This window comes from Nycticebus coucang, chromosome 3 (genome assembly GCF_027406575.1).
Source record: "Nycticebus coucang isolate mNycCou1 chromosome 3, mNycCou1.pri, whole genome shotgun sequence".
Classification (NCBI taxonomy): Eukaryota; Metazoa; Chordata; class Mammalia; order Primates; family Lorisidae; genus Nycticebus; species Nycticebus coucang.
In genome coordinates this window covers 65,114,445-65,128,040 of record NC_069782.1, presented here as the reverse complement: position 1 = coordinate 65,128,040, position 13,596 = coordinate 65,114,445, and the positions used below count along the sequence as shown (strand labels likewise).

Sequence of the window (13,596 nt, the reverse complement as noted above, 5' to 3'; positions counted from 1 at the left end):
AACCCACCACCCTCGGTATATGGGGCTGGCGCCTTACCGACTGAGCCACAGGCGCTGCCCTTTTTTTTTTTTTTTTTTTGAGACAGAGTCACCCTTGGTGGACTCTGCAGCCCTTGGTAGAGTGCTGTGACGTCACAGCTCACAGCAACCTCAAACTCCTAGGCTTAAGCGATTCTCTTGCTTCAGCCTCCCAAATAGCTGGGACTACAGGCACCTGCCACAACACTTGGCTATTTTTTGTTGCAGTTGTCATAGTTATTTAGCAGGCCCAGGCTAGGCTTGAACCCACTAGCCTTGGTGCATGTGGCCGGTGCCCTAACCACTGAATTATATATCTATTTTGAGACACAGTCTAACTCTGTCACCCTGGGTTGGGTGCCATGGCATCTTAGCTCACAGCAACCTCAATCTATTGGGCTCAAGCCATCCTCTTGCCTCAGCCTGCTGAGTTGCTGGGACTATATGTGCCTGCTGCCACACCTGGCTAGTTTTTCTATTTTTAGAGACGGGATCTCACTTTTGCTCAGGCTTGTCCTGAACTCCTGAGCTCAGGCAATCCATCTCAGCCTCAGTGCTAGGATTACAGGCGTAAGCCACTGAACCCAGCCCTGTTCCCATTTATAGAGGGGAAAACTGAGACACAGAGAGATATAGCAGCTTCTCCAAGGTCACAACAGCTAGTGGCCCAGTAGTGTATAAAACAGACAAAATTCCTACCCTCATAGGACCAACATTTGAGTGAAGAAACAGGTAACAGCGAGTGCAGTGATAACACTGTCAGGTGGCAATAAATGCTGAAAAGACACAGAAGCAGGGTTATGAGGCTGGAAGGTGATGCCCGGGATGGAAGAGCCTTTTAAGACGGGGAGTCCAGAACAGCCTTACTGAGGAAGTGACATTTGAGCACAGACTTGAGAGGTGAGGTAGGAAGACATTTAGGGAAAGAGCGTTTCAGGCAGAGGGAATAGCCTTTCCAAAGGCCCCGAGGCAGGCAGGTGCCAGGTGATTTTGAGCACTTGGAAGAGGTCAAGGTGGCTGGAGAAGAGTGACCAGGGAGGAGAGAAGGTGACATTCAAGTTGTGCAGGGTCCAGTGGAGCAGTGTACGGCCCACAACTGTTTCTGAGGCCTGGCCTAGAACTAGGTCTACCTCCCAGAAGGAGCCGTTCAGTGAGAATGAATGAATGAACAAATGATTCATATTTCTTCCCTCAGAGAAGATCCCTGTTTGTTCACTTCTGGCAGAAGTTAAAGGGAATAGTGGGTGGGATTAGAATCCAAGTTCTACTACTCTCTGGCCATGAGAACCTCTCTGTGCCTCAGTTTTCTCATCTGCAAAACAATAGTAATCTCACCTCAAGGGGTACAACGTGACAAAGCTCAACAGAGTGAGCGCTTAGTTATGTGGCTAACCATCACTATCATTAGCATCACCACTTCCCATCATCATTGCTGCAGTGGACTCAAGCCAACATAGATGCAAATCCCAATTCTGCCAAGCCCACATGACCTTGATTGAACCAGTCACATCACTTCTCTGAGCCTCGTGTTCTCCCTCCGTGAAATGGGGAGAGTAACCTTAACTCCTCAAGGCTCTGTTATCAAAATGAGCTGAGCACTCAAGGACAGTTGGTTTCTTCCTCTCCTGACCCCCTTTGCTGGAGTTCAGATAAATAAACTATTTTTACAAAAGTCATCAGCCTTCAGTCTAATTAGGAAACACACATCAAAATTTTGAGCTACCTGCTGGTGGATGACTTGTGGGGACACATTGTGCCCATCACAGGCTGTGGTTCCAGTGGATTTACAGCAGCCCCTGGGGTAGGTGTGGCCAGTCGTCATTTCAAAGGAAGAACCAGAGAAATCTGTGTAGTTATTCACCCCACAGCACTTTAGCTGCAGAGAGGAGAAGAAACACTTGAAAACTACCTTTCAAATAAAAAATATGAGGAAAACAATAGAAATCATGGTCACCATGGTTACTGAGTAGAGCAGTCACAATATTCCAGTGCTAAATGCCCCCTCATACCATCCCATTGCAGCTTGGAACCTTCCACAGCTCCCATCTCACTTGGGCCGAAGGCTGCGTTCCTCACCATAATCTGCCTCTGTCACTTCCCTGCCCTCCCCTCCCCTAACTCTCTCCTTTATTTATTCAACTCCAGCCACACTGGTTTCTTTGCTGTTCCTTAAACACACTTAGCAAACTCCACCCTCAGGACCTTTGCACATGCTGTTCCCGTTTTTTTTGTTTTGTTTTTGCAGACAAAGTCTCACTTTGTCACACCCAGTAGAGTGCTGTGGCATCATAGCCAATAGCAACCTCAGACACCTGGGCTTAAGTGATTCTCTTGCCTCAGCCTCCCAAGTAGCTGGGACTATAGATGCCCACCACAACGGCCCGCTATTTTTAGAGGCAGGGTCTCGCTCTAGCTCAGGCTGGTCTTGAACTTGTGAGCTCAGGTGATCCGCCTGCTTCGGCCTCCCAGAGTGCTGGGATTACAGGCATGAGCCACCTTGCCCGGCGCCATTCCTTTTTTTTGAAATGTTGTTCTTCAGTTTTTTTGGGGGGGTGGGGTGGGCTGGGCAACAGGGTCTTGCTCTGTTGCCCTGGCTGGAGTGCAGTGATGTCATCATAGCTCACACCAACCTCAAACTCCTGGGTTCAAGCGATCCTACTACCTCAGCCTCCCGAGTAGCTGGGATTATAGGCCTGTGCAACAATGCCCGGCTAATTTTTCTATTTTAGTAGAGACAGGGTCTCCCTCTTGCTCAGTCTGGTCTTGAACTACTGAGCTCAAGTGATCTTTCTACGTCGGCTTCCCCTATGTACAGGCGTGAGCCACCTCACTTGGCCACTCTGACATGTGTTTGTTCCCAGCACTTATCCGTCTTGACATCAATGTTTATTTATTGGCTTCCTATGTGTCTCTCCACTCAGGTGTCAGTACTAGAAGAGCAAGGATGTTTTGTGTGCCCTAGTCTGTCCCAAGAACCCTGATGCAGGGCTCAGCACACAGGAAGTGTTCAGTAAATGTTTGTTAAAGGGCTGTATGAATGGATGAGAGGCAGTCTCTAGGATCTCAAGCTTAAGAAGCCAAAACCAGGATGCAGACAAGCATCACATGTCCCTTCCAATGCCTAACCATGACCCTGCAGCAGCTCCTAACCTCAACTCAGATGTCAAACGCTCCTAGAAACAGGCAATGTTTCCCTTACAAACTCTCCCTAGCTACCCACAACCACCTGCCTAAAAAGCTGGGATGACACCTAGAGGCCAGTCTTGTCTTTTCAACACCAAGGGTCAAAATGGGAGTCTACCTCCTCTCATGCGTTAGGATGGTGATAACTAAAGGGGAAAAAAACAGAGAATGACAAGTGTTGGTGAGGAGAAGAAGAATTAAAATCCTCATGCGTTGCTGATGGGAATAGAAAATGATGCGGCCCCTGTGGATAAAAGTCTAGCAGTTCTTAAAATTTTTCACATAGAGGGTGGTGGTGCCTGTGGCTCAGTGAGTAGGGCCTCATATACTGAGGGTGGCAGGTTTGAACCTGGCCCTGGCTAAACTGCAATAACCATAAAAAAAAAAATAGGGCAGCACCTGTGGCTCAGTCAGTAAGGCGCTGGCCCCATATACCGAGGGTGGCGGGTTCAAACCCGGCCCCGGCTGAACCTCAACAAAAAAATATCCGGGCGTTGTGGCGGGCGCCTGTAGTCCTAGCTACTCAGGAGGCTGAGGCAAGAGAATCGCTTAAGCCCAGGTGTTGGAGGTTGCTGTGAGCTGTGTGATGCCATGGCACTCTACCGAGGGCCATAAAGTGAGACTCTGTCTCTACAAAAAAAAAAAAAATACCCGGGCATTGTGGCAGGCACCTGTAGTCCCAGCTACTCAGGAGGCTGAGGCAAGAGAATCGCCTAAGCCCAGGAGCTGGAGGTTGTCAGATGAATGACACATGAATGCATGAACACAGGTGGTGTGTCCACACAGTGGAATATTATTCAGCCTTTAAAAAGGAAGGAAGTCAGGTGGCTCCTGTGGCTCAGTGAGTAGGGCTCCAGCTCCATATACCGAGGGTGGTGGGTTCAAATCCAGCCCCAGCCAAACTGCAACAAAAAATAGCCAGGAGTTGTGGCGGGCACCTGTGGTCCAAGGTACTCGGGAGGCTGAGGCAAGAGAATCGCCTAAGCCTAAGAGGTGGAGGTTGCTGTGAGCTGTGATGCCACAGCAGTCTCCTTAGGGCGACAAAGTTAGACTCTGTCTCTAAAAAAATAAAAATAAATAGCCGGGTGCTGTGGCGGGCACCTGTAGTCCCAGCTGCTCGGGAGGCTGAGGCAAGAGAATCGCTTAAGCCCAGGAGCTGGAGGTTGATGTGAGCTGTGTGATGCCACGGCACTCTACCAAGGGCCTTAAAGTGAGACTATGTCTCTACAAAAAAAAAAAAATAATAAATAAATAAATAAAAATAAAAAAGGAAGGAAGTCTGGGCAGTGCCTGTGGCCCAGTGGGTAGGGCATGGGCCCCATATACCAAAGGTGACGGCTTCGAACCCAGCCCCAGCCAGCTAAAACAGCAGTGGCTACTGCAACAAAAAATAGCCAGGCATTTTGGCAGGCACCTGTAGTCCCAGCTACTTGGGAGGCTGAGGCAAGAGAATCTCTTAAGCCCAAGAGCTGGAAGTTGCCGTGAACTGTGACGCTGCAGCACTCTACCGAGGGCGACAAAGTGAGACTCTGTCTCAAAAAAAAAAAGAAAAAGAAAAAGGAAGTCCTAGTCCAGCATAGTGATTCATGCCTGAAGTCCTAACACTTTGGGAAGCTGAGGTGGGAGGATTGCTTGATGCCACGAGTTCAAGACGAGCCTGAGCAAGAGAGAGGAGATTTTTTTTTTATATTAAATCATAGCTGTGTACATTAATGTGATCATGGGGCACCATACACTGGTTTTATAGACCGTTTGACACATTTTCATCACACTGGTTAACATAGCCTTCCTGGCATTTTCTTAGTTATTGTGTTAAGACATTTACATTCTACATTTACTAAGTTTCACATGTACCCTTGTAAAATGCACTGCATGTGTAATCCCACCAATCCCCCTTCCTCCACCCAGAGATTTTTCTTTTCTTTCTTTTTTTTTTTTTTTTTTTTTTTTTTGTAGAGACGGAGTCTCACTTTATGGCCCTCGGTAGAGCCATGGCATCACACAGCTCACAACAACCTCCAATACCTGGGCTTAAGCAATTCTCTTGCCTCAGCCTCCCGAATAGCTGGGACTACAGGTGCCCACCACAACGCCCGGCTATTTTTTTTTTTTGGTTGCAGTTCAGCCGGGGCCGGGTTTGAACCTGCCACCCTCGGTATATGGGGCCAGCGCCTTACCGACTGAGCCACAGGCGCCGCCCGCCCAGAGATTTTTCTATCTCCACAAAAAATAGAAAAATTAGCCAGGCATTGTGGTGGGTACCTGTAGTCCCAGCTACTTGGGAGGCTGAGGCAAAAGGATCACTTGAGCCCAGGAGTCTGAGGCTATGATCACACCACTGCACTCCAATCGGGACAACAGAATGTCTGTAAAATATTTTTTAAAAGGCTCGGCAGTGCCTATACCTCAGTGGGTAGGGTGCCAGCCACATACACCAAAGCTGGCGAGTTCGAACCCAGACTGGGCCAGCTAAAACAACAATGACAATTGCAACCAATAAAATAGCCAGGCATTGTGGTGGGCACCTATAGTCCCAGAAGTTACTTAGGAGGCTGAGGCAAGAGAATCGCTTGAGTCCAAGAGTTTGAGGTTGCTGCGAGCTGTGACACTATGGCACCCTACCCAGGGTGAGAGCTTGAGACTCTGTTTCAAAAAAAAAAAAGGGGGGGGTGGCACCTGTGGCTCAGTCGGTAAGGCGCCGTCCCCATATACCGAGGGTGGCGGGTTCAAACCCGGCCCCAGCCAAACTGCAACCAAAAAATAGCCGGGCGTTGTGGCGGGCGCCTATAGTCCCAGCTGCTCGGGAGGCTGAGGCAAGAGAATCACTTAAGCCCAGGAGTTGGAGGTTGCTGTGAGCTGTATGATGCCATGGCACTCTACAGAGGGCCATAAAGTGAGACTCTGTCTCTACAAAAAAAAAACCAAAAAACGGGGGGGTCAATGGTTAGGGCACTGGCCACATGCATCTGGGCTGGTGGGTTTGAACCTGGCCAGGGCCTGCTAAACAACAATGACAACTACAACAACTACAACAACAAATAGCCAGGTGTTGTGGCGGGCGCCTGTAATCCCAGCTCCTTGGGAGGCTGAGACAAGAGAATCACTTAAGCCCAAGAATTCAAGGTTGCTGTGAGCTGTCATGCCACAGCACTCTACCAAGGGCAACATAGTGAGATTCTGTCTCAAAAAAAAAAGGGTGGCTCAGTGAGTGGGGCGCCGGCCCCATATACCAAGGGTGGTGGGTTCAAACCCAGCCCCGGCTGAACTGCAATCAAAAAATAGCTGGGCGTTGTGGCAGGCACCTGTAGTCCCAGTTGCTTGGGAGGCTGAGGCAGGAGAATCGTGGAAGCCCAAGAGCTAGAGGTTGCTGTGAGTCCTGTGACATCATGGCACTCTACCAAAGGCAGTAAAGTGAGACTCTGTCTCTACAAAAAAAAAAAAAAAAAAAAAATTTTAATTGCAAAGATAAATTTCATGTTGTGTATATTTTCCCACAATTTTTTTTTTTTTTGAGACAGAGTCTACTATGTTGTCCTCGGTAAAGTGCCATAGTGTCACAGTTCACAGCAACCTTAAACTCTTGGGCTCAAGTATCTGGGACTACAGGTGCCCAGCACAACACCTGGCTATGTTTTGTAGCAGTTGTCATTGTTGTTTAGTTGACCCAGGCCGGGTTCAAACCTGCCAGCCTGGGTGTATGTGGCCAGTGCCATAACCACTGTGCTACAAGCATCAAGCCTTTCCTACAATGTTTAAGTGAGCCTCACCTTCTCCATGACCAAGTTCCACTCTGTTGAATACTCATCTGGCTCATTGTACCCTCTGTAATTATTCCTCAGGGTCACGAAGCTGTGTTCCAAGGCCAGGTCTCGAACCTTGAGGATGATACAGGAGGTAATTAGCACCCAAATAGCTAGAGTGACCCCTTGGCTGAGGTTTCCTGGGACAGAGCAGGAGGGGTGGGGGACTGCCTTCTCCTTCCTTCGTTTTTCTTATCCTCAGCTCATGGGGGTCTGCTCTATGGAGTAGCTTGTGTTACAGCCCCCAAGAGAGAAAAAGGAAAGAGCATGGAGCCAAGTGCATCTGGCTGTACCCATCACAAATGAACTTGAATCATCTGCTCTTTCAAATTGCCCAGAGCCTGCTACACCCACAATCTGGCTCTAACTCAATTAAAGAGCTGAATATCACCTTCATAACTCAGTCACTCTCTACACATAAGGGGCAAATTTAATTTTCTATTTTTTAAATAAAGGTTTTGAAAAGCTTCCCCCAGCCAGAGGTGATATAGTCACATGGTTCAAAATTAACAAAGCACAGAAGGTTAAGACCATGAAAAGTTTCCCTCCCACCTTTCTCTCCCAGCCAGAAAGTTCCTCCCACTCCAGTACTGATGACTGTTACTGTTTCCTGTGTCCCCTAAGAGATGTTTCATGTGTGTCAAAGCAAAGTATATTTACACCCTTTGTTCCCTCTTCCTTTCACACTGCACTCATTGTCCTGCATCTGGCTGTGTCAACAAGAGTAGCAGGTGCTCTTGGTTCCCTGCTTGTGACCCCGTGGCCCTTATGAGACCTGTGTCCACTGGCCACATTGCCCACAAGCCAGAGGTCCCTGCCTTCTTCTTTTTTTTTTTTTTTTTACTTTTTTTTGAGACAGAGTCTCATTATGTTGCCCTTGGTAGAGTGCTATGGCATCATACAGCTCACGGCAACCTCAAATTCTTGGGCTCAAGCAATTCTCTTGCCTCAGCTTCCCAAGTAGCTGGGACTACAGGCGCCCGCCACAATGCCTGGTTATTTTTTATTGCAGTTGTCATTGTTGTTTAGCTGACCCAGGCCGGTTTTGAACCTGCCAGCCTCGGTGTTTGTGGCTGACGCCCTAACCACTGAGCTACGGGTGCCGAGCCAGATCTCTGCCTTCTGAGCTCTGGTGTACCCTGACAGCAACCCTCAGTCAGTGGCTGATGGGAACTGGAGGATCAACACCCCTTGAGTGAACAACTTAGGTGCTTGTTCTATGCTGTGTCCCAGATGTCACCAGCAGGACTGAGCTTGGTGGCTCACAGGGTCACCTTTAGGGGGCTGCCCTCCCTTTTCTGCCTCACTTCTGTTCCCTTCGAATGCTTCCTGGAATCACTTCCCACATCAACCACATGCCTTTGAATTCTAATGTCAGGGTCAGTTCCTGGGGGAACAATGATGTGGTTAGTACTCTAATTTGGAGAACATCCCATCTGGGACCCAGAGAACCACCTCTTTCCTCAGTTCCAGATGTACAGAAGTCTGTTGTGTGGGCATATTATCACATACTTAAATGCACCCTCTAGGCTGTTTGCAATACTTTGGACATGGATGTCATTCTGAGCAAGTCAATCTTCAGATAATTCCCAGACATGGGATTGTTGGGCCAAAGCACTCAAGCTTTTGTTGTTTTGATGATTTTCCTAAATAGCCCCTCTATTTTTTTTTTTTTCTGTAGAGACAGTCTCACTTTACCGCCCTCAGTTGAGTGCCGTGGCGTCACACGGCTCACAGCAACCTCCAGCTCTTGGGCTTACATGGTTCTCTTGCCTCAGCCTCCCGAGTAGCTGGGACTACAGGCGCCCACCACAATGCCCAGCTATTTTTTTGTTGCAGTTTGGCCGGGGCTGGGTGTGAACACACCACCCTCGGTATATGGGGCCGGCACCATGCTCACTGAGCCATAGGCGCTGCCCGAGCCCCTCTATTTTTTTTTTTTTAAAAACCCCAGCAACATGTACACTTTTCCCATCACCTCTCCTCCCAACCAGAAAAGAAGGAGAGATGGTCCCAGCAAGTTTCCTGAGGCCTCAGAAGGTTTCAGCTTTTTACCTGGCCTCTGGGTGCATGTTGCATCCACGGGACCTGTGTGTCCCCACAAGTGAGCATAGACTATGGGTGCCCCCAGAGGAGGGGGGTGGGTTTATATTGACTCTCTTTCTAATGCTGAGTGGGAGAAACAGCCCCATACTTACAACTGGGAAGAAAAGAAGAACTACCGTGGCGGCCGTGATTTCCACAACAAGGATGACAACCGTGACAATGAAGCCCTGGAAGACACAGAGGGGTATGGAGGATTGAACATCATGCCTGCTCTAACAGTCACCAATTTCAGAACTCATCTGAGGAATCGCTGAGAACAAGACAATTTCCTGGCAAGCCTTGAAATCTCCTGTAACTTGGAAGGCAAGCCACCAAGTAACTCAGTAATCCCAGAGGAGCAAAGATGAGTCCTGTGGTAGTAAGGCTGACGTTAAACATCAAGCATTTTAGGGCAGTTCCTTGAAGGATTAGTGGAGACAATTGCATGTAGTCTTTTTGGAAATCATTTCCTTGAGAACATAACTTTTTACCACCTTTTGTTCACCCATATGAGATCATTTTCTTGAGCACGTAGCCCCTAAAGCACATGGTCCCTGAGCATGCAGCCCCTGCATGTCTTTGCTTAGTAATCTTTCTGCCCATTTTGTATCTTCTCAATAAAAGGACTCTGTGAGTAGGGCGGCTCAGTGGGTAGGGTGCAGGCCCCATATACTGAGGGTGGCGGGTTTAAACCCAGCCCCGGCCAAACCGCAACAAAAAATAGCCCAGCTACTCAGGAGGCTGAGGCAAAAGAATCACTTAAGCCCAAGAGCTGAAGGTTGCTGTGAGCTGTGACACCATGGCACTCCATCAAGGGCGACAAAGTGAGACTCTGTCTCTAAAAAAAAAAAAAGAAAGAAAAAGAACTCTGTGAGCAGTGCTTGGGGCTATCCTGTACCTATGGCCAGTCTCACCTCTTGCACCTCTTACTGCTAATCCATGTCTCGAATGATCATTTATGTGGTCACGACAGAGGGGGATACAGGGAGATTGGGAGCCTGCTCAGTCATATCCCTGCCTTGCACTATGTGGGGACAGGGGATATCCCTGTCCCCCAACCCCCAGGCTACCCTGGCCTCTCCAATTTGAAAGAACTGATGCCTGAGGTTGGAGAGTAAGGGGCTGTTGGTTTTTATTTCCTGCACATTGGGGACTCAAGAATGTTTGGAGCAGCCATAAGCTGGACCCTCATTCTGACAGCCTAGAAAGGGACCCCAGGGAGCTCAAAGGGTAAGGGCTAGTAGAGGCACAGGAAGAATCACGGGGAGGACAGCAAGGATGACTAACCTCAGCTAGGGATTGGAAGGGAAAGGGGGCGACTCGTGGGCAGGGATCAGGGGCTGCCCACGAAATAGCATGTGCTGGCTTATTTTTTTTCCAGTGAAATTTGCATGCATTTGGAAAGAGTAATGGGAAATATGGCAAGAAGAGGGGCAGTCTTGTAGCTACACATCACAGAGAAGCAACTTTCCTCTCTGGGCCTCAGTTTTCTATCTGTACAATGTGCAGGTAGGACCAGCTCAGGGGTCTCAGAGAATTTTGTGGAGCCTCTCGAGACAACATGGGGACAAAGTAATGCCATCTCCTGGCATCCCTTTCATGTGTTCCCATTATTATTGATATTACATAGTACATTAATTAAAATCTGTTTGATAGGCTCGGTGCCTGTAGCTCAGCAGCTAGGGCACCAGCCACATACACCAGAGCTGGCGGGTTTGAACCTAGCCTGGGTCCACCAAAACAACAATGACAACTACAACAAAAAAATAGCCGGGCGTTGTGGCAGGCATCTGTAGTCCCATCTACTTGGGAGGCTGAGGCAAGAGAATCACTTAAGCCTAGGAGTTTGAAGTTGCTATGAGATGTGACATCATGGTACTGTACCGAGGGTGACATAGTGAGACTCTGTCTCAAAAACAAAAAAATATCTGTTTGATAATTCATGCTTTGAGTTGCTATACTGGCCATTGGCTGGGCTTATCTAGCATTGACCAGGAGTAGCTGGAAAGTACAGTGGATACATGCCCAGGCTCCCTACATCCCACAGGGCACACACAGGTGCAGGGATAGCACTGCTGGGTTCATGTAACAATGGTAAGGATAAATATCTCCCCTGAGACATCTGGGCTCCATTTTTCAGGATCTATCTTGAATCTGTCCACTTCTTATCCTAGGAAATCACTGTTCCACCTGGGTTCAGCTCCCTTGCCCCGACACTCTGCTCCCCTCACAGATGCCAGAAGATACCTGTGAACAGCAGAGTGAGGGCACATCCCTCCTCTGCTCACAACCCTCCCTGGCTCCCAATACCAACAAAAAGACTTTGCTTTCCTGAATGAAGTCTCTTTGGTGAGGTGGGGGCTTTAGAAGGACAGATACTGAGGGCAAAGATGACAGAATTTGTGGATGGATTGGATGTGGTGCGTCAGAGAGAGGGTTCTTAGATTCCTCCAAATTAAACAATGAAAAGATAAAATAGAGCCTGCAGCAGACTGCAGCTAAAATTAAATACTACAGACACAAGGCCCGTTTAATGACAATTTGTTGAACAAGATAATTAAGAGAAATAAAAAAATGATGGAACTTTTGGGAGAAGAAAGATGGGGGAGGGATACTTTTAACAATCGGGAACCACATACTCTGAAGGATGACCAGAGCAACGATCTCCCTGAGCCCCCCAGGTTGAAATAACCAGAGTTTTGCAACAACAAAGCGAAGGAAGGAAAACAATGTACTTCACTCTACCAAGGGTGACAAAGTGAGACTCTGTCTCAAAAAAAAAAAAGAAGACAATATGCTTACTGGAGGAAAATTAAACCTGGGGTGGCATACAATCAACAAGAATCTAAGGGACCAGACCCAGAGATGGAGATGGGAATGAGGAAGTTGACAGCAGATGCAGGGGGAGAATGAGTAGGACAGGTAAACTCTGTGACCTGCTGTCGAATGATCACACTTGAAACTTCATATGCCATGTACTTGAACATAGACTTGTACATGTATGGTGATTACAACAGTGTTGCATCAGAGTCACGACACACGGAGCAGTAGAACAGAGCAGTGCACTGGCAACAGACCTGAGCACAGTGGGAACTAGTGTGACAAAGAAGAACTGAATGGGTCACTTAAAAAGTACTACAGTATGTTGCTCAATTGAGGGAAAAAAATCAAATCAGGGCAGTGTCTGTGGCTCAGTGAGTAGGGCCCCGGCCCCATATACCGAGGGTGGCGGATTCCAACCTGGCCCCAGCCAAACTGCAACAAAAAAATAGTCGGGCATTGTGGCCGGTGCCTGTAGTCCCAGCTACTTGGGAGGCTGAGGCAAGAGAATTGCCTAAGCCCAAGAGCTGGAGGTTGCTGTGAGCTGTGATGACACGGCCTCTACCATGGGTGATAAAGTGAGACTCCGTCTCTAAAAAAAAAAAAAATCAAATCAGATCCCTACCTCACACCACACACACAATTTAGAAGCAAGAAAATAAGACTGAGCTCAGGAATCTGAGACCAGCCTGAGTAGGAGCAAGACCCCATCTATCAAAAAAAAGAAGGGCGGTGCCCGTGGCTCAAAAGAGTAGGGCACTGGCCCCATATACCAAGGGTGGCAGGTTCGAACCCGACCTAGCCAAACTGCAAAAAAAAAAATAGCTGGGCGTTGTAGTGGGTGCCTGTAGTCTCAGCTACTCAGGAGGCTGACACAAGACAATCACCTAAGCCTAAGAGCTGGAGATTACTGTGAGCTGTGACGCCATAGCACTCTAACAAGGGCGATAAAGTGAGACTCTGTCTCTAAAAAAAATAATGAAAAGACTGGGTGGCGCCTGTGGCTCAGAGGAGTAGGACGCCAGCCCCATATACTGGAGATGGTGGGTTCAAACCCAGTCCCAGGCAAAATAAAAAAATGAAAAATTAGGCAGGCATTGTAGCAGGTGCCTGTTGTCTCAGCCACTCCAGAGGGAGAAACAGGAAGTTTGCTTGAACCCAGGAGTCTAGGCTGATGCCTGGACAACAGAATGAGAGTCTGTCTCAGAATAAATAAATAAATAAAATCCTGGGGCGAAAACCTAGGAAATATAATTTATGACCTTGGGGAGGAGAGGAGGGTTCTAAAAAAGATACACCATCGACTGAGCACTTGTAGCTCAAGTGGCTAAGAAGCCAGCCACACACACCTGAGCTGGCGGGTTCAAATCCAGCCTGGGCCCGCCAAACAACAATGACAGCTACAACCAAAAAATGGCCTGTATTGTAGTGGGCGCCTGTAGTCCCAGCTACTTGGGAGGCTGAGGCAAGAGAATCACTTAAGCCCAGGAGTTGGAGGTTGCTGTGAGCTCTGACACCGCAGCACTCTACCCAGCTTGAGGCTCTGTCTCAAAAAAAGAAAAAGATACACCATAAAGGAAAAGATGGAGACATCTGTTGCCATTAACAAGACACCTTAACCACAGTTAAAATCGGGGACACCAAGCAAAGTTGTTTGTAACCCCTGCAATGAAGGATTTGTACATGGGTG

At 48.2% G+C, this 13,596-nt stretch overlaps 2 protein-coding genes across 3 annotated transcripts in view; one reads left to right on the top strand and one right to left on the bottom strand.

Moving 5' to 3' along the window:
* TSPAN16 (tetraspanin 16) overlaps positions 1-13,596 on the bottom strand; it is a 28,798-nt gene that overhangs the window by 10,720 nt on the left and 4,482 nt on the right. The window contains exons 3-5 of one of the 2 annotated variants that reach the window (XM_053583319.1): positions 9,200-9,274; positions 6,969-7,076; positions 1,742-1,894 (exon numbers count right to left, since the gene is read on the bottom strand). In XM_053583319.1, the coding sequence (XP_053439294.1) occupies positions 1,742-1,894; positions 6,969-7,076; positions 9,200-9,274 (336 nt within the window). The remainder of the gene's footprint in view (positions 1-1,741; positions 1,895-6,968; positions 7,077-9,199; positions 9,275-13,596) is intronic. The other variant, XM_053583320.1, reaches the window with a different exon arrangement.
* RAB3D (RAB3D, member RAS oncogene family) overlaps positions 1-13,596 on the top strand; it is a 53,508-nt gene that overhangs the window by 35,458 nt on the left and 4,454 nt on the right. The window lies entirely within an intron of this gene.